This window comes from Labrus bergylta, chromosome 2 (assembly GCF_963930695.1).
Source record: "Labrus bergylta chromosome 2, fLabBer1.1, whole genome shotgun sequence".
Taxonomy (NCBI): domain Eukaryota; kingdom Metazoa; phylum Chordata; class Actinopteri; order Labriformes; family Labridae; genus Labrus; species Labrus bergylta.
Window position 1 is genome coordinate 22,793,819 of NC_089196.1, and position 24,161 is coordinate 22,817,979.

A 24,161-nucleotide genomic window follows, 5' to 3' on the forward strand; every position below is an offset into this window, starting at 1 on the left:
TCTTTAAGTGGTACTCAGACATGAGAGGGAGAGAGTGAAAGAAAAAGGGGGAGGGTGGGTGGTAGTGTGAGCAGGAATCTTCTGACTGTGAGTTGTGTGTATTCATGCATCCCTTATGTCCCTGTGAAGCAGACATACGTGTGTGTGTGTGTGTGTGTGTGTGTGTGTGTGTGTGTGTGTGTGTGTGTGTGTGTGTGTGTGTGTGTGTTTTACCTGCATCCTATTGTGGTTTGTAGCAGGGTGGTGATCCCTACGCAGAAGAAGATGGTCCCAATGAGCTGGCTGGTGGCCCACTGATCGAAGCCGACGCACATCGCATCAGCGAGGAGAAATGGCACCGCGATGGTTCCACTGAAACATGTCAAGTAGTGCTGCAAAGACAAGAAGCCCAGAGTCAATGCATAAATATGTGTGTGTCTACGGTAGGTTTTAGTCTGTGTGCACAAACAATTTGTGCCGTGGCATGATGTGTTTCATCGTTTTATTTATTTTGTTAAAAACACAGAACTTTAATTTTATTTTGTACACTCAGTACAATTGTATTAGTTATCACTGAAATCTCCCGTAATTTATTATGGATCCCTGGCAGGCGTTGCTGAACATTTCAGTTGTGGGAAAGCAATAACATCATTTTGGTGGCTGGCGAGACAGTCTATAGTGTCCAAAAAGTCCCAATTGTGCCAACGAGTGCAACATATAGTCCACTACGGAAAACTTACTATGTAGGCAGTAGGGAATGAGTGTGCATACTTTTTAAGGATTGGGTGTTACTAGCTTCCATACATTAAAGGAAAAATGCACCAAAAACATATGAACCAAATTTGGCAGATGAGGAATTGGAGACCTTTATTTAAAATCTGGAACTTAATGCACCATAATGATTGTTTAGACTTTAAAACATGAACTCTTAAATGTGATAAAAGGAACATTGTCAATGCCATATTCATTAGGAGACAAGCCAAACGGAATTTAAAAGATTGGAAGATGGTAGAATTATTGTTCTGTATGTATTACCTTTTTTATAAGCATTTCATAAAATCCAAGTTTGAATATATTTTCAAAGACAAGTTTACTACATCTTGTTTGAGCTTTTATTTTGACGGGGCTGAAGTGCTCACTAAGTCCCTTAGGGGTGTTGTCTTTCCTGAGTTTCACAGATACAAAGGAGCCATAGAATGATGACTAAGCGATAGAGAGAGATGATAAAGGACAATGTGTGTTTTCAGATATGAACACAACATGTCAGTAACCCACTGACCAAGCAACAATACAACTACTGTGACCTAAATCTTATATCGGAGTCTGTGTTCAGTTAGATAATGAACACTGTGGACAGTTGAATGTAAAATACTGCACTTAGATGATGAAACACACAGAAAAGGTTATGACACTCTCACTCTGATTATACGGGACTTGTGTAAGTGGATGTTTTTCAGACGTTTACAGAAACAAACAGATCTGTTATTCATGTACAGAAAACATTTTAATGATTGATAATAGCTCCTTTAAGTCAGCCAAGATTTAGGAACAAAAACAAAACAGTAACACAGTTAAGTCTTTATATTTACCTGTAGGCCTAAGAACACACACAGGTACCAGGGTGGGGTGTCTTCTATAGTATAGATCATATCCATCCTCCTGGCGTCAATACTGTCTGTGCTGTCTAACGTCTCAGACATTGAGCTCTGAATAAACAATGACACAAAAGAAAAAGGATGATTATTTCATCATATTTTCTTGACATGTTTAACTTGTCCTATACCTTTCTCCTTATGTGAAGGGTCAAAGGGCATAATCAAAGTAGAAAGAGACACAGGGATAAAGAAAGGATGAGGGTAAAATGCAAACACACAACTGTATTCTCTCAGTAAAGGAAAATGCACAGTCACCATTACAACGACAAAAGAGCACAGGACAGGAAAGAGAAAAAAAACAACATGTAGAGAGAGTAGTCAGCCACAGATTTTTGTTTTTTTTAAATATCATCAGCATTTCTCTGTAGTAGTTACACTGCAGATGAGTCTGTGTTTTACTGTTTAAAAAAAGTATTTAAGTAAGCGTGATTGTTTTGATTCACAAAACAACATACATATAGAAGTTAGTTGTGTTGGAAATAAAACTCACACTAAAAAGGTACTGGAACTTTTAGAGGAAAATACATGAACGAAGGCTGTTGTGAAGATAAAACTGAAAACTGGTCATGACTTATTGGACATCATGGTTTCCCCTTGCTCTTAAGGCACATTAAAAGAAAGCTAGTTCATTATATTGAGTTTACCTTAATGAGACAGGAGAGTTCAATTTGTTTCAAAATCAACAGTGTGAGATCAGAATGTTATAAACAGATCACCTACTATACGCACACACGCACACGCGCGCACGCACACACACACACACACACACACCTGATGGACCCACCCACTAAAAGACTCTTGCAAGAATAACACATTTCTAGCAATTTCCATTACTAAAATTATTTTATTCTAAGTGAGAAATCCTCCAACTCTGCTCACGGTTACTGTTGCTAAGGGGACGATTATATCTCTTTGATATCAGCCACGCTGTCTGTTTACTCTCCTCTCTGCTGTATGAGAGCTGCTGACTCTAGCATTTCCTACAGCCTCTGTTGAGCTCCACGTTTAAAAGATGCAATAGAAGAAACACAAGATGATTTTGAATCAGAACGGTTTCATAAAACACCGCAATAGTTTTTTTTTTTTTAATCTATGAAATGTAATAAAACAGCCACAGTGAGCCTTCAGGGGAAACAGGCAGGAAACCTGCCATTAGTCAGCGAGAAAAGTGCTCTCACGCTCTGATACTGTGTGGAAAACTACTCACACCATGTGACTTCTTTTACGAAACAACGCAACTTTGTTTGGTTGCCTCGTTAACTGATACAGCAGTTGGTGTTCAAGGATTGTTTGCTGTATTAAACCACACGTGTTGTTGCTAAGGTAACCAAGAGCATTGCTACTGAAAACATGAGGATTACATCTTCTATGTGGGGGAAAGGTGAGGGATTCTCTCGTGTGATTATGAGTAAGCTTTTTCAAACCACGTGACTGTGCGTCATTCTCCTAAAATAGAGGCTTATTTTGCATTTTAATAACACTCTGACTCTGACTAGTGAAATACACAAAAAAATGTCTCTTGATTTACCTTTTCTGCTCCTTGATTCTCTTTTGTGTAGATAGCCATTAGCTCTGTGTTCTCAGTATCCTGGTCTCCACTTGCCCCGCCCACTCCGTTGACCACCACCTTAACACATCAACAAACATATACATACAGTTAAGAGTTTTAATATAACCCCCTTTCAGTCAATACAGCAATAGATAAGGCAATTTAAAGGACAGTATGCCAGAGCATCCTGGACCAGACAGCAGATTTATGATGACACCTGGTATTCTGTTTTGGTTTGCTTACAAAGCCACAGGAAGAGACAGGCGAGGTGAAAGAGTGTGGCAGTCAAAAACAAAACAAACAAACAAACAAAAAATTATTTGGCAGCATGAAAACATGTGTGCAGAATCATGTTAGAAAAAGATTTATGGCTCCTTTAGTATCTGAAAAAGACTAGTCCCAAGAGCATGGCATGTCAATCATATAAAGGAGCGAAAAGGAACACACTCTGAGGGAGATAAAATATTATAAATATGTGCATTTCAAGTATAATACAATACTTTCCATTCCTAAAGGACAAGATACAAAGAGATGGAAGGATTTAGCCAGGCTAGTCCTGGCAGTAAAGACAAGCAGCCGACAAGTCGAATCTACTGCCAAGATATGAATCAACAGTCCCGTCATCTCTTCTGGCAGCAAAAGCAAAGGAAATACCTTTGACTGTTTTCATGCATGACCTTAATGCTTACATACTCTGTGGTGAATTGCTCAGAGTAAACACTGAGCAGCAGAGTTTTTGATGAAATGTTGGACATGAACGTCTATAACCTCAGGGTTATACCGGGACACTAATACCTCCCCACAATGAGCAATACAGGCAACATAAGAGCCATGGAAACTTTAGACTTGTACCATATTTTACATCACTTTCTATTGCAGGGATCAGTGACAATAAAATGGTATTTGGATGAAGCTGCAAGTACTGTACTTACAGTGAACTTGTAAAGTTTATAAGGTGAATGCATAACATCCTAACATTGTGAAGACAATGTGTTAAAAGGTAAGTGACCTCTGATTTAAGGTTATTGTTTCTGCATAAAAACAAGTTTGACTGCTCTCTGTTTATAACTCCACAAACTCATACAATGAGGTTAATAAGACTTTCCTTCTGCAAAAACTTGACTGCTAACTGCTTGAATTTCACCTTCACCAGTCACTTTTAAAAAAACATTTATTTTCCTTGGCTTTTACCTCTAGTTGAGTGTTTTATCTCAGCAGCAGTGTCTATTAGAACTTTTACTATTGTTTTGTGTTTTAATTCACTTTTAATTTTTGCTTTTACATGTTTTTAATGATGTTTTGGATGTAATGTACTTTGCCTGATTTACTGTAAAGCACTTTGGTCTGCCTCGGCTGTTATAAATGTGCTATATAAATAAAGTTGACTTGACCATGTTCACACTTCATTAACCGCAAGTCACTAAAAGTAGTACAAAAGTACAGAATTTGAGTAAATGTTTCTGGTAAATTTCCACTTATGGATTTGGGTATAAACATTTGTATGAAAACAATGTTTTGTGTGTTTTTGTATATAAAAAACACACAAAACTATTGACTATTATTGAACATTGCGTTAATTTTGGCTTCTGACCTTAACATAAAAGAAACTACCGAATGGTGGGGCAGCAGCAGCATGTACCAAAAGGCTGTAAAGTGTACAGATGTATGTGTGTGTGTGTGTGTGTGTGTGTGTGTGTGTGTGTGTGTGTGTGTGTGTGTGTCCGAGCCTGCTGCTGACAAAAGTAAGTTCCAAGTAAAGAGAATGCCAAATCTGAGCTTGCTAGTCAAAGAAAGAGTGGAGGAGTAGGGGAGGAGAAGGATTAAGACAGTAATTATACAGCTGGGTGGATATAGACCAAACCCTGTCTTTGTTTTTTGTTTGATTATGTGAAACTGCTTTGGGCATGCCCATAACATGTCTATGACAACGTTTAAAAGAGTCATGTACCGGAATTGGGTAGAAATCTGCTCCATGCTTGCTCTCCTCTTCATATTTTCCTCCCTCACTGCTGCTGTCCAACGACTTGGAGGTGGTATTCTTCCCCACACCCATGCTTGTGTCTTTGTTGTCCTCCTGTTCCTCCTCCTCTCTCTCTGTCCCTCCTCTGTCTCGCTCTGATGTGAAAACTGCAGACGAATCCTTCAGTCCGATAACATCGTCTAGGACTGCTTCACCTGCTTGGGGGAAAAAAAAAAAACAGACAAACCGAGAGAGATTAACTAAAGAAATAATTTGACAGTTTTATGTATCCTAACCTAACCAGCTTATTGACTGATCTCAGGTTGGGTAGTTTGTCTTTGATACTCCAATCTGAAAGGCTAAAGAATATTAATCGATATTCTGTTTTTTGGCTAGATTTGTTTGCTTTTCCTGATTTTTCAGTCATATTTGAGCTGCGACAGATTATGTCGGATTATTGACTCCATATGCCTGACAAGGTGATAAATCAATCCAGCATTAGAACAGCTAATCAAATGTCTGATTATAAACTAATCTTTTAAATAATCTTTCTGGGAATTAAGTCGAATTTGTAGCATTATTCAGACAGGAATAATCATTTTAAAAAGTCTAATAATAATGGACAAATTGTTTCAGTAGTACCAAAGAACAGAATAAAGAAGAGCACTCTTAGTAAAACATGGTTACTTGCTGCCTACACCAATCATTGCCAACATTTCTCACAGGCACAAAAAGAGAGGAGGTAGGAACAATATAGAGAAGAGAGATTATGCAATGGGCAGGGCAGAGTAGTGAAAAATGAACAGTAGTTTGGTAGAGCAGAGGAACAGAATGAGAAAAGAGGAGAGATGATGGAAAATGTACAGGAGGTAGAAAGAGAGAGAGGACAAAGACAGTTTAACCTCACAGCTATGGTTCTGTATCTTTAAGACAGACAGCATAAAACAGTCACATACTAACACAACCAAGTATTTAAAACTGGAGCACAAACCCGAGAACCTCTGTCCAAATTTCTCCTGTAGATTAGTTAGATTTCAAAAGGCCACTTTTATTTCCCGTCTGGTAAACTGATTAAAGTATCAGAGGATTATACTGCATTTATGTTTTCCATCATTCCAAAAATGTACTTATTATTAGGAAACATGACTATGGAAACTTCCTGACAGAATAAAGATTAAGACACTAAACAAGTACTCTCTGAGCTGCACTACAGTGAAAGAATTCTTCTCTTACAGATGGAAGTCACACAGTGGGTAATCAAGCTTTAGATATCAGCAGACAACATGTCTTAAGCAATAAGCCTGGCACCACTGTTCAGTGCATTAACACAGCTCAAATAATGTGTTGTTGTTGTAACAAAGTCTTTATTTTAAGGCTCCTTGAGCAGACTCATGTCCTAATCCAGCACATGAAGCATATGCCACTGAAAATCAAACAGCAGAAATGTACTTCATCAACGATGACTGACAGGTTCATTCAAGAAGTAGTGTTGCAACACCAAAGACTATTTCAATGTTGCTTTAGTAATGCCCTGAATGTCAACATAAGCCTCTGAATAAACAAAGAATCTCAGATGGATAAGAGTGAACTTCATGTTCCCTGCGTCACACTGGACTGTTATACCAAGCTTTCATTTCATGATTAAAAAGTTCATTTAATTTACTACTAAGAAGCAGAGTTACCCAACCAACCCCACACACACTGATCTTATATGACAGTGGTATCAATAAAAAAACTTGATAAAGATTTTTGTCCTCATTTAAGATATATGTGTGTATACAAATCCGTGAACATGTCTCACAATTACTTTGAATCCACGTTAAAAACAACTTTAACACTAGAAAGACCAAGGCAGTCAGTTTGACTGTTTTTAAATTTTGCAATGTAATAACTTACTTAAAATAAAACCTATGTAACTACAGGACCGTGACTTTTCCTAAATGTGTCTATATTTTATTCTAGCATTGTTATTTTATCAAAAACACAAAAGACTTTTGAGTATTTCTACCTTGAAAGTCCATTATAGCCATTGTATCATTCCAGTATTTGCTACTTTATCCCGCTCTTGAAGGTGCGCATTGCCGTTGCCTAGCAACTATTGTTTATAACGCTCGAGCCAAGGAGGAAAGAAAGCTTACCCGCCTAAATCCATATAGAAAGAATAGAAGACATACATTTGAATTAATCAACATTGAAAAGGCAGAATAGAGTAAATTAGGATCTGATTTAGAACAGAATAGAACGAAGTGTCAGGAAGGAGGAGGATTGCTGCCACAGAGGCTCCAGAGCCTTGATGAGGCAGAGTCTGATGGAGGCGCAGGTTCAGATACAGAAAGTGATGTCTCCTGGTCTCTTGAAACTTCATCTGACACTGGCTCTGAGATTGAACCTGAGAATGATACAGAGATCATTCCCATTCGCAAAAAACGCCGGCTGCTGTTTCCGTGGTTGTCGATAAACTATTCAAATGTCAAATTTGTGTCCTGAAGTTTATTATACCTTTCACAACATTACAGATCCATTTATTCTTATATTTGATATTGATTATTGAAATTATATGCAAATAATTCGTAAAACAGTCAAAATGACCGCTATGGCCTTTCTAGTTGTGATAGTATGCTGGTCGTTCTAGTGTTAAAACCAAGAATTTGATTGAGCTATTCTAAAACTGTAAGATCTGTGATTCTAAATTAAACATATTTTTTTAAACAAAATATGTTGTTTTGTTTTGTTTTGTAACAAAAAAAGTTGACCATTCACTGTCAGCTCTGACAAACTTCAAGGAACAGTAGAGGCCCACCAACACTATGTGCCCTGACACCACCTCTCCTCTGTGTTATATTTCCTTCTCTATGTATTTTCCTTCTTTTTTTCCCAGAATCTCCTTTCCCACCAACTGCTTGCAGTGTAAAATGTTGGGATAGGTGTAATACCTAGTTGACACATCCCATCACTCCTGTCAAGCTGGGCGGCTGGGAGCATCTGTGTGGAGGGGCAAGAAAAAGAGGGAGAGGAAGAGAGAGATAAAGAAGAAGGCGGCAGGAAGGCAGAGCGGAAAGAAGAGACCGGGGAAGAAGCAGAGGGGAAGAGGAGGTACAGTAGGAGGGTCAAGGATAAGGAGGAGGAGGAGGGAGGTAAGACATAAGTTAATTTGACAGACAGCATTTAAAAACATGCAAAAGTTAGTGTGTACCGTTACTGATGTGTTGAGTTTAACTCAGACTCTCAATGAAGTGTAGATTTAGAAAGGCAGTGAAAAGTGAATTGTGTTGCAATTAAGTTTCTAACCTATAGAGGGTGCCTGTTATTTAAGGAATAATGATAGAGCTACAAAAAAAAAAAAAGTCTCACAGGTGTATCCAACCAAAGTACACCTTACACAGAAAAAGCACAATTTGAATGAGTATTACATTATTTTTTGTCATGAAAGAATCAAGCCACTCTCCAAGTCATGCTGTACATGCTTGTATTTAAAAATCAATCCTTTAAGAAGACAGTGGTATCCAGCTGTGTTAAGGAGAATTTGGCAACAGCAAGCAAAACAAGCAGCAAGAAGATCATACAAGTTTTAAGCCACATATAAGTCTGGTCACTGACCCGACTTTTTCTCTTGGGTGAGTCTGAAGTCTATCCATATTTCCCATCCTGTCACTAATGCATAATGCATGTACAGCAGGCAAATGATGCTTGAGATTATATAAGTAGCATAAGTAATCAGATGTTGATCCTCTTTTGAAAGCATCACTCCTCTAAGAAAACCTTTATTTTCTTTCCTTTAAAGCTGCTGTCTTATTTGATAGCAGCTGTACATTTGGTTACTTCAGAAATAAATAATAATTATCATTTTTATTGCAGTGTTTTAAGTTTGTCATGTAAAGCCTGGGTTACCTTAAAAACTAATGTACAATTATATTCATTATACTGTAGAAATCAAAAACACAAAATACTAAAATAAAATTCAGTCAAAGTCAGTGAATATGTTGTGAAGCACATGACAACAGAGCACATACAGTAAGTGACATCAAACCTAATAGCCTGAGGCTCTGTCAATACTGAAAGCTAGTTGTGAGATAGATATTGAGCATGACAGAAAAATATCCCAGCAGCCCCTGGGTCACTTCAACTGTGATGCGACATGAGCCAACACCAGAAGAGCCAGGCCTTAGAGACAGAGACACTACTCATCTGTGTTTTATGTCTGATGATGTTGAACATGAACACACATACATTGCATAGATCTACAAAAAACTTCAGACAACCAGAAGAACAACGGAGACAGAACTGAAGCCAGAGAAGAGAGAACTGAAACTGAGTTTGTGTGATTATGTAACAGATTGGACATTTGCAGATTTCATACATTTAAAATAACATCCCAAATTAAGAGCAGAGTGTGTGTTTGCTTGTTAGGGAAGGGATCAAACACATTGGAAAGTCACTCAAGAAAAATTAGAGCTTGGAGGAACAAAGACGCTTGGGTGGTAATTTTAACTCATCCCAAAATATGCAGGATGGTGGACACCAGTTACCGCCTGGATCTATAACCATGGTAACCTGATCTATACGCAGACTTGTATCATAATGTGCATGATGTTGTTTGTTTCTCATCCCTGAAAAATAACATTGCATATCTGTGGTTTTTCAAAATATTAATTTCTTTGTTGCAGAATTATTTAAATTAAAAAAAGAGATACATTATATTACAGTTGTGGCATGATTCACTTCTAGTGGAAATGGTAACTTCTGCATTACAGTATAGGGAAAAAAATAATATTATCATGATTGTATGGCATGTGTTCCCAAAACGCAAAATGCCGAGTAAGTAATTTTGATACAGAATTATGTCCAAAACCAGAATATTATGTGCATGGCAGATTGTCTTAAAAACATGGCAAAATGTTACCACATTGGTGACTTCAGGGAAGCAGCAGGATTTTTTTTTTCCTTTCTTTTTGATCTGTGGATTTATTTCTAACTCTTCTGTCATCTCCTACTCCTACACTAACCATCATGTCTGAATGTGCAGCTGGAGGTTACTGTCAAGCTACGCTGTGTCATCTTTGAAATGTTTGTATTTTAACTTTGGACATGAGCAAATATGGACAGACACAAACTTAGAATTAGGAACATTGACCCTCCCTTACTTGTAAGACAATCAAATACTACAGATGATCAGAATACTCACTGAATAATTTTCATATTTCACATTACTTAACTCATAATCTAAGAACTTACAGATTCAAGAGTCACAAGCTAAACAATAAATAAAAAGTAGATAAACCAAAACACCAGCAACAATGCATCACAACACTAACTGACAGAATCGTTTCCAAAATGGGACAAACTATTTATTAAATCAAAAACTGGGCCAGAGGTGGACGTTAAGGAATACCTACGACCTTAACGATGATGATGATGGTCTCAATATTAATGATGAAGATGATGGTTGTGACGATTGTTTTTGTTTGATAACGATGACTTATAAGATGGTTTCTATACTGATTAGAGCTCTCAAGAACTGCCCTCAATGTTGTGCTTTGCCTCTGGTCACTGCCTGTCAGCACCTGTGTGTCCAATCAGACTCAAAGCTGATCGTTTGCTCTTACTGACATTGTTTCCTTTTTTCTAGATCCTTGCTTGTGTTGTACTTACTCTCTGATGTACGTCGCTTTGGATAAAAGCGTCTGCTAAGTGAATTGTAGAATTGTAGGTTTGTTTGGAAGTAATTTGCGTAAGTGCAGGAAAAACAAACGATTACAAAACCCTCACCACTGTCACATCATATAACTGACTTGAATGTTTTAAACTGTAAAATAGTTACATGACAGGTAACTGTCAAGATTGACAACCCAATTAACACTTCTGGGAGCTTCAGAGCTCTTTCATAACTGCTACAACAATAGATCAAAAAGAAACCTGAGACATAAACCAAAGTTATATGTGTATAACATGTAATGACGTGTGTGTGTGTGTGTGTGTGTGTGTGTGTGTGTGTGTGTGTGTGTGTGTGTGTGTGTGTGTGTGTGTGTGAGCCACACGTGTACAGGTTAGGTGAGACAGCGTTTAACACTTAACATGTAATGGCACACGTGAGGGTTTCCTATTTAACCATGAGGGGAGTTTGTAAAAACGGCTGCAAGGTCATGTTTACAGGAGAGGTGAATGGAGATAAGAGCATTTCAGGGACAGCAGGCTGCTCAAACGGAATGTTTCACCACGCAGAAAGACAAATTACATCATATGTGTCATTGAGATTCAAGCTCAACTATCTTATTGTTTAGTGTAAAAATGTTCAAATGTGCTTAATAAATACCATCACATAGCCCGAAGTGACACCATCATATTGTCATAAGTCTTTTGAATGTCTCTTTAATCTTTCTTTTTCTAGCACTGTGTATATTTTTGATTCACAAATTATGAAAATTTGCATTCACACATGTATTTGGACTATTTCTATTGTGCTATTCTATAAGTGCTGCCCTTCTGCACAAATGATTCCCTGGGAATTCATACAGGTGCTGAAAAGCACCTTATCAATACATATTTAATTTACACTATTGTAAGGTTGACAAAAGATCAAATCCTCAAAGGTTTGGGGGGGTTTGTCTGACAAAAGTTGTTAATTATTATTATTTATTAGATAACCTGGTAAAGTTTGAAGCTGAAACAATTGCCTTTTTTTTCCCTTCATTCAAACAAGTCAAGTGGATTTCAACCCCAGATACATGTGCACACACGCATGAACACATGTAAGTATTTCAATTTTTCATGGACAAATAGAAAAGGAAGAAAGTGCACACGTGCGAGATGCTCTGCTTTCATAACTCGATTATGTCATCTGGGCAGATCACTGGGTGCGTGAGTGTTTTTGTCTCGTTATTTTTTTTACTGTACACACCTTAATTAATGTGATATTTGTCTTTACTTTTTTCATCTAAAGAGATAGAAGAATGTTTATAATGAAAAGAAAGGACTGCTTTGGGCTCAGGCTCTTATTAGTGAACATATGTTGTTCACAGAGGTGGATTAGTCTGTTGCTGCATGATCAGCAGCTCTACTAAATGATCTTTCTGAATGATAGGAATAGTACAGGCAACAGTTTGTCAGTATAATAGTTGGCTCTTCACTAACTTAATGGCCGTATCCGAATTGCCAAGTACATACTGAATCTTTCAGTATGCAGTATGTACTATCCGTGCTGCATACTGTTAGTACCTACTATTCAGTATGCGCGCACAGTAGGCAGATATTTGTTCCTGCTTCTTCTGATTCATTCAGTAAGGAAGTGACGTCATTTACGTTTCCCGAACCGGCCGCATTCACCCGTTTTTTTTAGCTTTCTTCAAGAAGAGTAATGCGCATATACAGTCAGGTAAACAAAAAACAATATCACAATGTAAATCAAGTAAAAGATTAAATAACTAAATAACATACAGTACATAAAGAAAAGTACAAATGAAAGACAGTAATATACAGTATAATATTCAGTATACTGAAACTCCATACTGAATAGTACTGCATACTGAACTGTGACAATTCAGAAAGGGCCAATGTCTCTGGCACAATTGGAAATATGTCTGCTACTTCAGCACCATGAACAGCTCCGAGGAGTTATCAAAACACAGAGCAGTTAGATAGCTACTATACATGGTTGAGCCAGGGATCGTCACTTTCATAAAACCAAAGCAGTTAAAGGGTCAATGACTTATAACTCTGCCCGAGCACGCTGCTACTGTAGTTAGAATGTGCGTAGAGGTTGCAGATGAAGATTGCATTAGAAATTTACTTACTTATTAGAAGCTTAATTAGAAGGTAATTAAGTCATCTTTCAGATAACAATGAACTTGAACTGTGTTGTGTCCTATTTTGCACGATCTGGTCTGAAGCCAGGATAATCCTGTTTTCTTTGGCACTGAAGAGTTTATCAGCAGGTGCACTCCCATGCTGTACTGGACAAACACATTTCTCAGTTTAAGAAACCAAAGCAGCAGGAAAGACAGTTCGATTTAGATCAGGAGAATAGAGATGTTTCAGCACTTCCAGTTCACACGCCAACACCTACACCCACACAGCATGCTATCAGCAGCACATGAATGGGCGTTAAAGGTTAGCTACAGAAAAAAGAGATGGGTTTTTTTACCATTGTTCTTAGACAAAGTTGGCCTTAAGTGTATCATTACACAATTCTTATAGGTTCTTCCAGCACCCACAGGCTAAGACTTTTTCATCAAGCCCAGCAGGGATACTTAAGACTTAGAGGTATCCATTGTTGCTTGAAGTGTATTAAATTCTTTAAGTCAACGTCCAGCTGTTATGCACAATGGAGGAGCCAGTTACACTTGTTGGTGAGTCCAACAAATGTGAACACAGTTCCTTCATATAGTCTGTTAACAGCTTTATTTTATAACCAGCTTATAAGACCTGACATGAGACACCAACTGTTTTTATAGAAAACAAGTTACTCAGTTACATTAGATGTGGGTCGTGCCAGTTAAAATGTTGTGATTGTACTCCATTACAGTGCTAAACGGGTCAGAGGCTGTCTGTTAAAACAGACTGTAGTTCTAAGGTTGTAAGATACAATAAATAATTGTTATCTGTAACATCAGTTATTAAAGAGCCCATATTATGCCCTTTTTGGGGTTCGTATATTTAATCTATGTACCTACTTTTGTACATTCACAATAGCTAAAGTCCAAAAAAACTGTCTGTTTTCATGTACTGCTCCTCCTTGCTCCCTCTACCCTCAGAGTCCATCAGCTACGCTCTGCTGAGCCCACACTGTTAGACCCCACGTGGGCCAAGTCTGCTCTGATTGGTCTGCCGATCCGCTCTGTCGTTTTTGGTCAGTTGCTCAGCACGCTTCTCGGAAATTTCAACATGACCTGCAGGGCTTGCCACAACGAGCCAATGGACTTAGATCAGTGATCTCACACTGACAATGACGGCGCACTGACACATTTTTATCGAGGGGGGCTAGAACCGAGCGTTAATAACGGTCCTGAACAAAAGGCCTCGCTGAACAGGCCAGAAATGGGAACTCTTGACTGTTGTCTAACTCTGTTTGTTTGTGTTATTCTCTGTTTTGTTTTTTTGTATGCATGAAATGCATAGGTAACCTACAAGCCAATGCCCTGCAAGCAGAAGCCAACCAGTAAAACAACAGAAGGTCTAACAGACACCTACCATTGCAAAACAGAACCTGCCATGAGATTTCAAAAGGTTGAACATTGACTAATGATACTTACCGGTAAATGTTCACGAGCACATGAAGTGGTCATGACAAAGTAGGGGAGCAGTGTGTCAGGAGATTAGTGCAGCAGTAGATTTAAATAGTGAGTGCAACACTTGAGCCTGATATACTTTTATTATTTCTAGAGCAAAGACTTTGTATGGCACCATCTTGTGGAAGAGTGGTTCTCTGCTAGCTCAAATGTATCCCTTTTTCAAAAGACACCCATATTTTCTGATGGATGACCTCCACTACAAAATCCTGCAGACAAATGTTGTGGTTCATGTGACGTTTGTTCGGAGAAGTGGGGACGAGACAAACAAAACAAATTAGGCTCAGAGAGATAAAGAGGCATCACTGGGTGAGGCTCCTCCACAGCACAGAGCTGATAATATAGCAAGGAGATGATAGAGATGAATGAGAGCTGGTTCAAGGTTTCTGACATACAAGTCACTTTGCTCTGCATATCTTTCAAACTCTATACAAACATGTATTTTATTCTATATTGCACTTCAACAGAGAGCGAAGAGCGTCCTTCAAATCTCCAGTCAGATGCAATCGTGATTTACATATCTATCTCAGATTAACACACACATGCACGGCACAAGTTCGATAAAACAAGGAATTTGAAGAAGCCAACACTGGCTTTATGAGGAGATGGTGGCAGATGTTTGACATTGTGCCTAGATTGTTTAACATGTTGAAACTTCTCAGCTAGTAGCCAGTATAGTATCAGCATCATGATCCGCTTAACACAAAAGAACAGACCTTCCACTGTATGACAGCAACAGTGTGTGTGAAGGTTTTCTTCTATAGTACACTTTAAGTTTATGGACCATTGTTAAGCAGATCAATTGTTCAGAAATAACTGAAGGCATAATGGTATTAGCTTCTTAAAAGTGTAAATACTCCTGAAAATTAAAGGAACATTTACTAATCAACATAGTAGCTGAAGACTTATTTGCTCTCCATCAATTTAATAATTGCTGAAGCAGGATAACTAATACCACACCCACACATTATACAGGATGTTTTGTGGTTCACGGGAAGCGTCTTCGTAGAACAGTGAACGTTACCGATAACTAATAAGGCTCTGAGAGATAAAAGAGACATCACTGGGTGAGGCTCCTCAGCCTTCAAGATAAAAGGTCACAGTGGTCTACATTCTGAACATTGAAGGTGACCTGTGAAGGACGAACACATTAGGGAATAGTTTTTATAAAATTCCCTCTGTTCCACTTTCCAAGCCTAGCACAGTTCACTAAATGGTTGTTCATCCTGAGTCTGGTTTTTCCCAGAGATTACTGCCTCTTAAATGAAGTATTTTCTTTTGCCACTGTTACTTTACTAAATGCTACTTAGTGCTCATGATGGACCAACGTTGGGTCTTTGTAGATATACAATGGGTAATGTCTTTACCTGCTCTTTGTAATCATAATATAACAATGAGTAATGTCTTTACCTGCTTTTTGTCAAGTGTCTGGAGATAAAATTTGTTTATTGGCCTTGTATAAATCTTCATGCCGTATTTTTGCTGATTTAGCTTTTCATATGTAAAGATTTTACGAGTTACAGTCTTCTTCTGTAACCAATTAAATGAAACATCGTAATTTTTTTTATAAAGTTGGTCAACTAATTAGGTTACACATTTTATTAATATAGTGGCCTCTGTAATGTGACAATGTCTCTGTTTTATTATACTTTAAATGGATTCTCTACAGCTGATCTAACTGTTGAGAAGAAACAATGGGGAATTTAAACATCTGACCTTGTTCTCTGGGAAGATATGGGCAGCTAATTAAATTTATACTTGCAGTTCTGGACACTTGTGCACTTAGCGGTTGCTTTACGTCAGTGATTCAATTTAAAAGGTTGAGTGCATCCAGTCGAGCCTTAGTACTTCTCGTCACTTTAACTCTTCTTTCAAAAGACTATAGAAATGGGCCTTTTTAAAGCAGTATTTCAGTAACAGCTCTAACAGTTGTCCAGTATACTTTAAACATTTACAGTAAGTGCTAGTAGTATTTTGTTTTCCAGAGTTATGTTTTAACAGGACACTTAAGAAGAAGTTGATAGCTTCTTTTAGCTGACGTAGAGTTCAAACTCTGACTGTGGGCATATGTTGAACACCCCCAGTTCATCTCTCTTTTACTGAGTGTGTAAACAGTTTACATATTTTCCATAATAATAATATTTGGCTATTATAATATGCATTTTTGAGGGGATTGTTAAATCTTAACTTATCTACAGATCAGCCGCAGAGCTTTGCTGCTAGTTTCCCCACTGCCCTCGTTTCCCTATTGTGTTCTAGTGTCATTCTGTCGGGGAAGGAATTAACAGCCTGATTATAATCGTTTTAAAAAAAAGCAGAGATCTCAAATGTAACAAAAAAGAAAACTTCATTACCTTTTTTATGAAACTTGCAAGTTGAGTTTCATTTCCTATACTTTCAAAACTGCATTGATTGTCTCATAAAATACTCTGACATTCAACTGAAGTGACGCAAAACAATCTAGGTCGTGGCTGATAAGATTTCTTTATTGGGAACATAGGGAATTATGTTGGTCAGTTTCTTCGAGTCCAATTTGACCACCAGTTGGCTATTTATGTCGAACTAACACCTAGTCATCTAATTATTGTTTATTAAGAAATGACTTCTAAATAAAGATATGAAATAACCATCGAGGTATAAGACTTAGGTCACTTTTTACAGCCGAGAGGAGATCAGGAGATCATAAATCATAAATATTGCAGGATGTGATTCAGGGTTCAAGTAAGGGCTGCTCGATTACAGCAAAAATCAGAATCACGATTATTTTGATTGATATTGAGATCATGATTATTAATTGATTTTATAACATCTGCATCACATGCAATAATTAAACTTAAACACTTAACATTTTACCATTTTTGCAGGGACATGCAATGTAAACATTTTATTATAATAAATATATTAAAATAATATGTAATTATACTATTTTTTTTTTTAAATGACTATGTCTCTGTAGTGGTGATCTACTCTAGTGGCCAAAATATAACAGACATGTTGAAACATTTACACATAACAAAGTCTATGGACAAATATCGCAACACGGCATGCAGCACAGTAATCGTGAACGCTCGATTTTCTTGTTTTCACCATGGTTGGAAGTCGAAACAGAACTAGCTCAAGTTGTACTCAACTGTCAAGTAAACATGTATACTGTATCGTAAGTGTCACATGACCATCTATAGTGGCTCATGACACACTGACAGTTTAATTCAGGTCTTTATATTTTAACGAGGCCTATATGGCAGAGACAAAACAATATAAAAACTGAGCCTCTATTTAACACCAGATAAACAACACTCAAGAGACAATGTAGAAAAAATAGCCTAGTGTTTTTTATTGAAACCAAAGCCTAGTCCGAACCAAAGTACAATAGTTGGGATCGTCAATAAATCAAATACCCTGTCCCTCTGGTCTCTTTCATTCACACTCCCCCTCTCACATTCATTCACATCAATCTTTTAAAATACCAAGAAGAATCCTTTGAATGCTCATTTATTCACAAATTCATTACACAGGGCCAGATGGGACCAAAGGAACACTGACTGGTTTGTTAATTTAAAGTGAAATTGCACATGTAGTCATTGCTTTAACAGCAACAACACATGCACACACACAGAGGACATACCTGTGTGACGGTGGGTCAGTTAAGGCCTATTTGGGTTTTGATACAGGATACAGCCCTACCAAAGAGCCTGAAAACATTACTGAAGCAGCAGTAACAGCTGTCAGTGTTACAGTAATGAATTCAGCCTAGTTTAGTGTAATACTGCCGGCTTTGTTGTTCAGTCCAGTTATGTAAGAATCTTATGGTTCGGTATGCTGCCTCTGACCATTTAATCTTTAAATTACTTGATTTCTTTCATCACACACGAAATGGAGATTTGAAAAAAAAATATTTTTTTTGTTTGTTCGTACTCAGAAAAGTAAAAGTATCAACCAATAAATGAACTGCAAAGGAAAAAGAGATGAGATTTGTTTTCAGCACACACTTTTCAGAGTAACATGGGAAAATATTCTCATTTGCCGCCCAATATGAAACATACACTAAACGCACCTTCACACAGCACAGTGGGAAGGCACAACATGACCCAGCACTGTGGTGTAATCTTAGTCACACGCTGCCTTCAGCAAACAGAGCCAGGAATCCATTCTGTGACCCAGTTCACCTCAGTGTGCTCGTTTCCTGGCCCAGTCTGGATGGACAGCCTGTGAGGTGATAGTCTGCTCTAGATCGATTTAATGTAAGCGAGACTGACAAAGGGGAGCTACAGTAAAAGGTTGAAATACACGTTTTCAAGTTAAGACTCCCTGTCAGTGACTAAAAGTTTGTTGTCAGCATTTTGCAGCTGGGATATATCTAACACATGATGTAAAAGGGGAACCTGTTATCTTTGCCATGACTGTGATTTTCTGAACAAGGTTTCGTGATCTTACTCCACACATTTTAGAAGCATTCTGTCTGATGCAACATATCTTGAAATATGGTTGATATATGTGAAAGTGTGCTGTGTGTTTTATTGTGGTTCATATGTTGATGTCTTTATATCCTGTATGTAATGTTGCTATGTTTGCGGACTTTCAACTATTGATTTTAAACATGATGAACTTTAATGTGAGTATAATGTAAACACAATTTGAAAGTAAATAAGATAATGATAATGATAATGATTAATTGCTATAAACATGTTAAGGAAACTTTAACAGCACAAATGCAAAAAAAGCATTTGTACTCCAAGTTCCTGATTTGCTGCAGCGAGTAGACATAAAAAACAATGAATTGGAGGAGACAAAAAAATGTATATATTTTGGAGAAATAGAAAATAATCTGGCAGATATATTGATAACTATTATGTTTCCATATGTTCCATTAGTTTGGGGAAACTACATTCTTTCACTTTTCTTACTTCCTAATTCCTTGTCTTGCCAGACCTTGTACTAACTTTGCTGTGAATGTCACCACCTGCATTTTTTTCTGGTATAATTTGCTTTAAAGCAAATTACATGGTTACGTAGAGAGGACAGATCTCCAGTTGCAGGGAGTTGTTGTCCGGTTAATTGTAGCATTTGAGCCAACTCATTCAACCACCTCAACCTGTACTTTCTAAAAGAGAGGCTTGCAATCATGTTTCAAGCAAAACAACTGACCTTACAAAACCTGGTGATGTTGATACATATTTCAGACTGTGCAGCGTCATTCTGGTCTCCACACAAAACATTCATCATTTTGAAATAAAAACACACAAATGACCTCCTGAAATGCTGTTATAGGCACATTTAACTTCTCCTACTACCAGTTACAGTTCAGTTAGTTTTCAACTGGCTAATATGTGTTCATGCATGTCAGCTAACTTGAGATAAGAAGATGACAATTTCCTGGTGATTGCTCGGTTAGCTTGCACAATTATTGAGGAAGAAGGGAAGACAAATGGGCCGAGGAAGATCTTGTGCTGAAAGACAAAAAAGGTTCTGCTTTTTGGAACTATATCAGATACATTAGGGAAGATATGGAACAACTGCAGGTATAACACTGTTATAGCTGACGCACGCTTCATTATTTTAATTTTTATCACTGGTCATATCATCGCAATATTAAACAATACTATCACACACTGCAGATACTTCTTATAACGTGTAGACTGCCTGCAACTTTGCATCCAGCAAGCACAACAACAGGGATGTCCACTGGTCCTATACAGCCAATCTTCCACAGCTGCCCCATTGAAGTCCTCTCTGTCAGTCCCCCAACTGCCTTTGTCAATTATCACATTTGATAAGATTATGGTGCTGAATTTTACGCACAGGCAAACCATGAGGTTGGGGTCGCTTCCAATAAACTGGTACTTTGGATAACAGTGCAGACTAAAACCCAAAACCTTCCTACAATGTTAAGATGTTCCGCATTTTTGTCTATTATGTGTGTTTTTAAAATGATATCATTCTTGTTTTGGCACAGAAGAGCATTCATGTACACGGTAAGCTACTTAAAATTAAATTCCTTTAACTTAAACGACCAGCTGTCTCTTGTTAGAATTAAAGGCTCATTTGTGATAGTGGGAACAACACGAACTGTGCAAGATTTTGTCATTAAATATAGCTTGTTTTACTTGATATAGAACATGAAATCAATCAAGACAAGTACTAATAATTAACCACTACTGAGGAAGGACTGACACAAACCCTAGTCCTGCTCTCACATACCTGCGTGCAAAAAGACAAAACACAACTTGCAGGTCCTGAGTAGTATGCAAACTGCAGGGACATGCAATGCAAAATACTCAGCATGCAAGAATAGCGATGTGAACATTGTTTGATATGCCTCATTTTTCTCTTATCAGACCAGCTTCACAGGTTTAAGTTTGAGCTACTTGTTTTTAATTAAAGTATTTAACCAAATCCCCACAAAGGCTCTTATTAATGAAATACATTTAACACTGGCCTAAACTGAGCACTTTGACATCTTACAACTGTAAACACACATTACTAAACAATGGGGTCCATTTGAGCATTTTTTGGCCTCGCAGGCAACCACTTGTTTTTCCGACAAAAAGTTGCCTGACAAAAAGAAGTGAACATTTTTTATGTGTATCCATTGTGTTGAAACAATGGGATCGAGTGCATCTTAACAGAATTTACTGGCTCAAAAAGTCAAATAATGCCTAATGCCTGACTGATGAAAAATATCTTTGGTTTGAGGTGAGAACATAAAGATGATCTTTCCTGGCGCAGTGATTCCTGTTATTAACCTGAACTGTTGTTGCTTTCCATAATTACATTTTTGAGCCGCAGTCTCAAAATAAACCAAAAATAATTTTTACGCTGCTCACAATAACATAAAATTGTCTCTGGTGTTGTGTTTTGTGATAGAGTAGAATAAGAAAGCAGCTTCACTGATGTTATTATTGGATAATACTGTGCAAGGCTGTGGGTGTAGTCTTGCTATGAGCATCTGTGAGAAAGGCAAGGAAGCATATCATATCCCAGAAATCCTGTGATATGGCATGCTATATGGGAACGATTAGGTCCATTCAACAATCATTGAGTATGATTCAGCAAGCATTAGTTATAGCTTGAATTATCATTTTTTTTGCTGCATCATTGTGTGGATAAGTAGTAATGATACAGTATAATGGGTCAATTGGTCAAGGAAGTAGTACCTTGCTCATGTATGGAAGAAGGTCTGTAGTGTGGGATGCTTTTTTCTGCAGTCTTAAAATACGTTTGGTAATCCATGTAATAAATGCCTGAATTTAAATTATAATATTAAAGACTCTGATTCTAAAAAGAAATAATGGTTAAAGGCTTTCAACTTTAAAAAGAGCATATCTTATATTAACATTTTGACTACAGTTAATCTTGGTATCCCAAAAATCAAAGACTGAGACTTTTCACTCAAACTGAAATGATTACAGCGTCGAAATGACTCCACATGGAGGTGGTTGCCGTTAGGTAATGTTATTGCTCGCTTATGACATACGTTGTCAGAATTCTTTTATCTACCATCATGTTCGCCTGTGTTAAACTCATGTGTCATTTAGCATGATAAGTGTTGTCATTAGGTGCATCAGACTGATGCATTTATCTTTAAAATAAACATGTCTCAGAGTCTGAGGTAGAACTAGAATTTACTCTGAAAAAAAGAGAGCATCATATTAATACGGTCAACAACACAGACTCCTATACAACAAAGTGACTGTTGTCAGGGATATGATCTCCAAGTAACATGGCATCCTGCACAATTTTCTCAAATTCATGACCACTGATGCATAAATATTATGAAGATGTCTTCAAGCTGTTTTGTTCTACGATAACCTCGGAAGCCATCTACTGATTTGAACTGGGAGCCAAAACGGTGAAGTTGCTTGCAAGCACATTGGGTAAATAAATCTCAACTCACGACTCCACGTTAGGCAGCATCTTTATCCCATCAACATTAGATGGCGACTTGTACATATTTCTATATACCTGCTTTATATTATGCGTTATAATAGATGCACAAACACACATACTGTACCCGTGCTCAAACACACACACACACACCTGCCAAGCAACGTTTCCAGGACGACACCATCATCAGGAGCCAATAAATCCTAATGGCCAAATAAGCTCTGGTGTCCCACTTAAAGCTGCCTGGTAGCGTAGTTTAATTATCAGTCTTACCATTCTGGGTCACATTAAATGAACTGATATTGTAAACTGGCAGCTGGTGACGCACGTCAAGTGTGTTTTTAGTGTCAAAACCCCCCCAAAAACCTCATATCTGTAAACCTTGGGACATCTGGCCTTCAACACGCACAGATAGGTAACATCTCGTGTGAAATACACGAGGCCTTGTGTGTGACGGTCACGCTCGAACATCAGCAGACACACCGGCACTTGTGTCCTCCAGCTACGGGAGGCGAGAGCCCTTCTGTTACATCTCTAACCGAGCCCCGGCAGCAAACAACGGCGTACACCGGTGGCATGCACAGAGGTGGATATCCTGCTGCTTCCTGTCGTCAACATAAAGACATTACATTGCTAAGTGTGTCACAAAAGGGGGATTTAGAAGGGCACGTTATGTGCTCACCTGCGTTATGAAGGACAAGACGAAGCCCCACTTCCCTTCTCGGCTGGCGTAATGTGTCTGGCTCGTCCCTGTGGTTTGTGTTGCTGCTGAAGTCGGTGCGCCGAGAGGATGAAGGCGGGTGGTGGTGGTGGTGGGGGGGGGTCAGAGAGAGCCGAAGGGTCGCCCGAATAGAACCGGCCGTGCCGAAGAGATGAGTCCCGTCTTCACGCCAGGCTGTCCTGACACAAGCTCTTCCTCGTGAACAGACGGGGTGGGTTTTTAAACACCTACCGTATGCTCTGCCCACGGAGGGATTTCGCCTTTCATAAAACCACGGGGTAGATGTTGGTCACCACGCGTGCGCACAGTCAGCCGTGACGTCAGTGACTACCTCTGCACTCGCGCCGCCTTTGGAATCGTTTCTAAGCCAATCAGACGCTAACATGCCGAGGAAGGGAACCCTGCACGCCCCCCTCCCCTCTTTGATGGTCTCAGTGACAGCGCCTTCTACCGTTTTTTTGTTTTTTTTATTTATGACCTTTCTTGCATAAGATGTGCTTTGTATTTTTCCGCCACTGTGTGTATACGGATTGCTAAAATGTTCAATACATTTTTAGAGAATTAAAGTTATGTCCTTCTTCTGGCTTTTCCACTGTGTAATTAGGATCAGTATTCAGCTTCACTGCCATCTAATGGTTGTTTATTTTAACTGTCTTCATTGCCCTACATTCACATTTTTGGTTGTGAGCTCACATAACCCTGTGCACACAGGGTTTGATAACAAGAATAAACCAGGGAATTTTCCCCAATTATGTAGAGTCTGGAGTCAAAGGGATTGCTGGAGAAATCATTGACCCACAACCTAAATTAAATACAATGTAGGCCAATTCCCACTTTCATTCTACCGTCCATCTCAACTCAGTTCATGTTTTTAGTGGAGTGTAATTATGTGCATTTGTGTGGCGTGAGTTATCCACCTGATCATAATGTTACCTAAAAATGTGATGTCACTCCTTTATTATGAAAGCTGTATTGCAATATTTCTTTGGCCACAAGGGGGCAGAGGGACTCAAAAAAGGGGTTAACATCACAAAGCCCTGTTAGTGGCCAGTCGTTATTGGCATGTTATCAAACATAAGCACACTAGGAGCATTAATGTGTCTCACACCTAAACAGGATTTGCAACTTTGGT

The 24,161-nt window shown here is 38.3% G+C and overlaps 1 protein-coding gene across 3 annotated transcripts in view; it reads right to left on the reverse strand.

Annotated features, from left to right (window-relative positions):
* The window catches only part of slc23a2 (solute carrier family 23 member 2), a 39,518-nt gene extending 16,394 nt beyond the window's left edge, over positions 1 to 23,124 (reverse strand). The window contains exons 1-6 of one of the 3 annotated variants that reach the window (XM_020647440.3): positions 22,991 to 23,123; positions 8,077 to 8,125; positions 5,132 to 5,361; positions 3,163 to 3,261; positions 1,569 to 1,685; positions 214 to 371 (exon numbers count right to left, since the gene is read on the reverse strand). In XM_020647440.3, the coding sequence (XP_020503096.1) occupies positions 214 to 371; positions 1,569 to 1,685; positions 3,163 to 3,261; positions 5,132 to 5,361; positions 8,077 to 8,125 (653 nt within the window). In that variant the 5' untranslated portion in view covers positions 22,991 to 23,123. Of the gene's footprint in view, positions 1 to 213; positions 372 to 1,568; positions 1,686 to 3,162; positions 3,262 to 5,131; positions 5,362 to 8,076; positions 8,126 to 22,990 lie in introns of all 3 variants that reach the window. The other 2 variants (XM_020647442.3, XM_020647443.3) reach the window with 2 other exon arrangements.
* Positions 23,125 to 24,161: the final 1,037 nt, after the last annotated feature.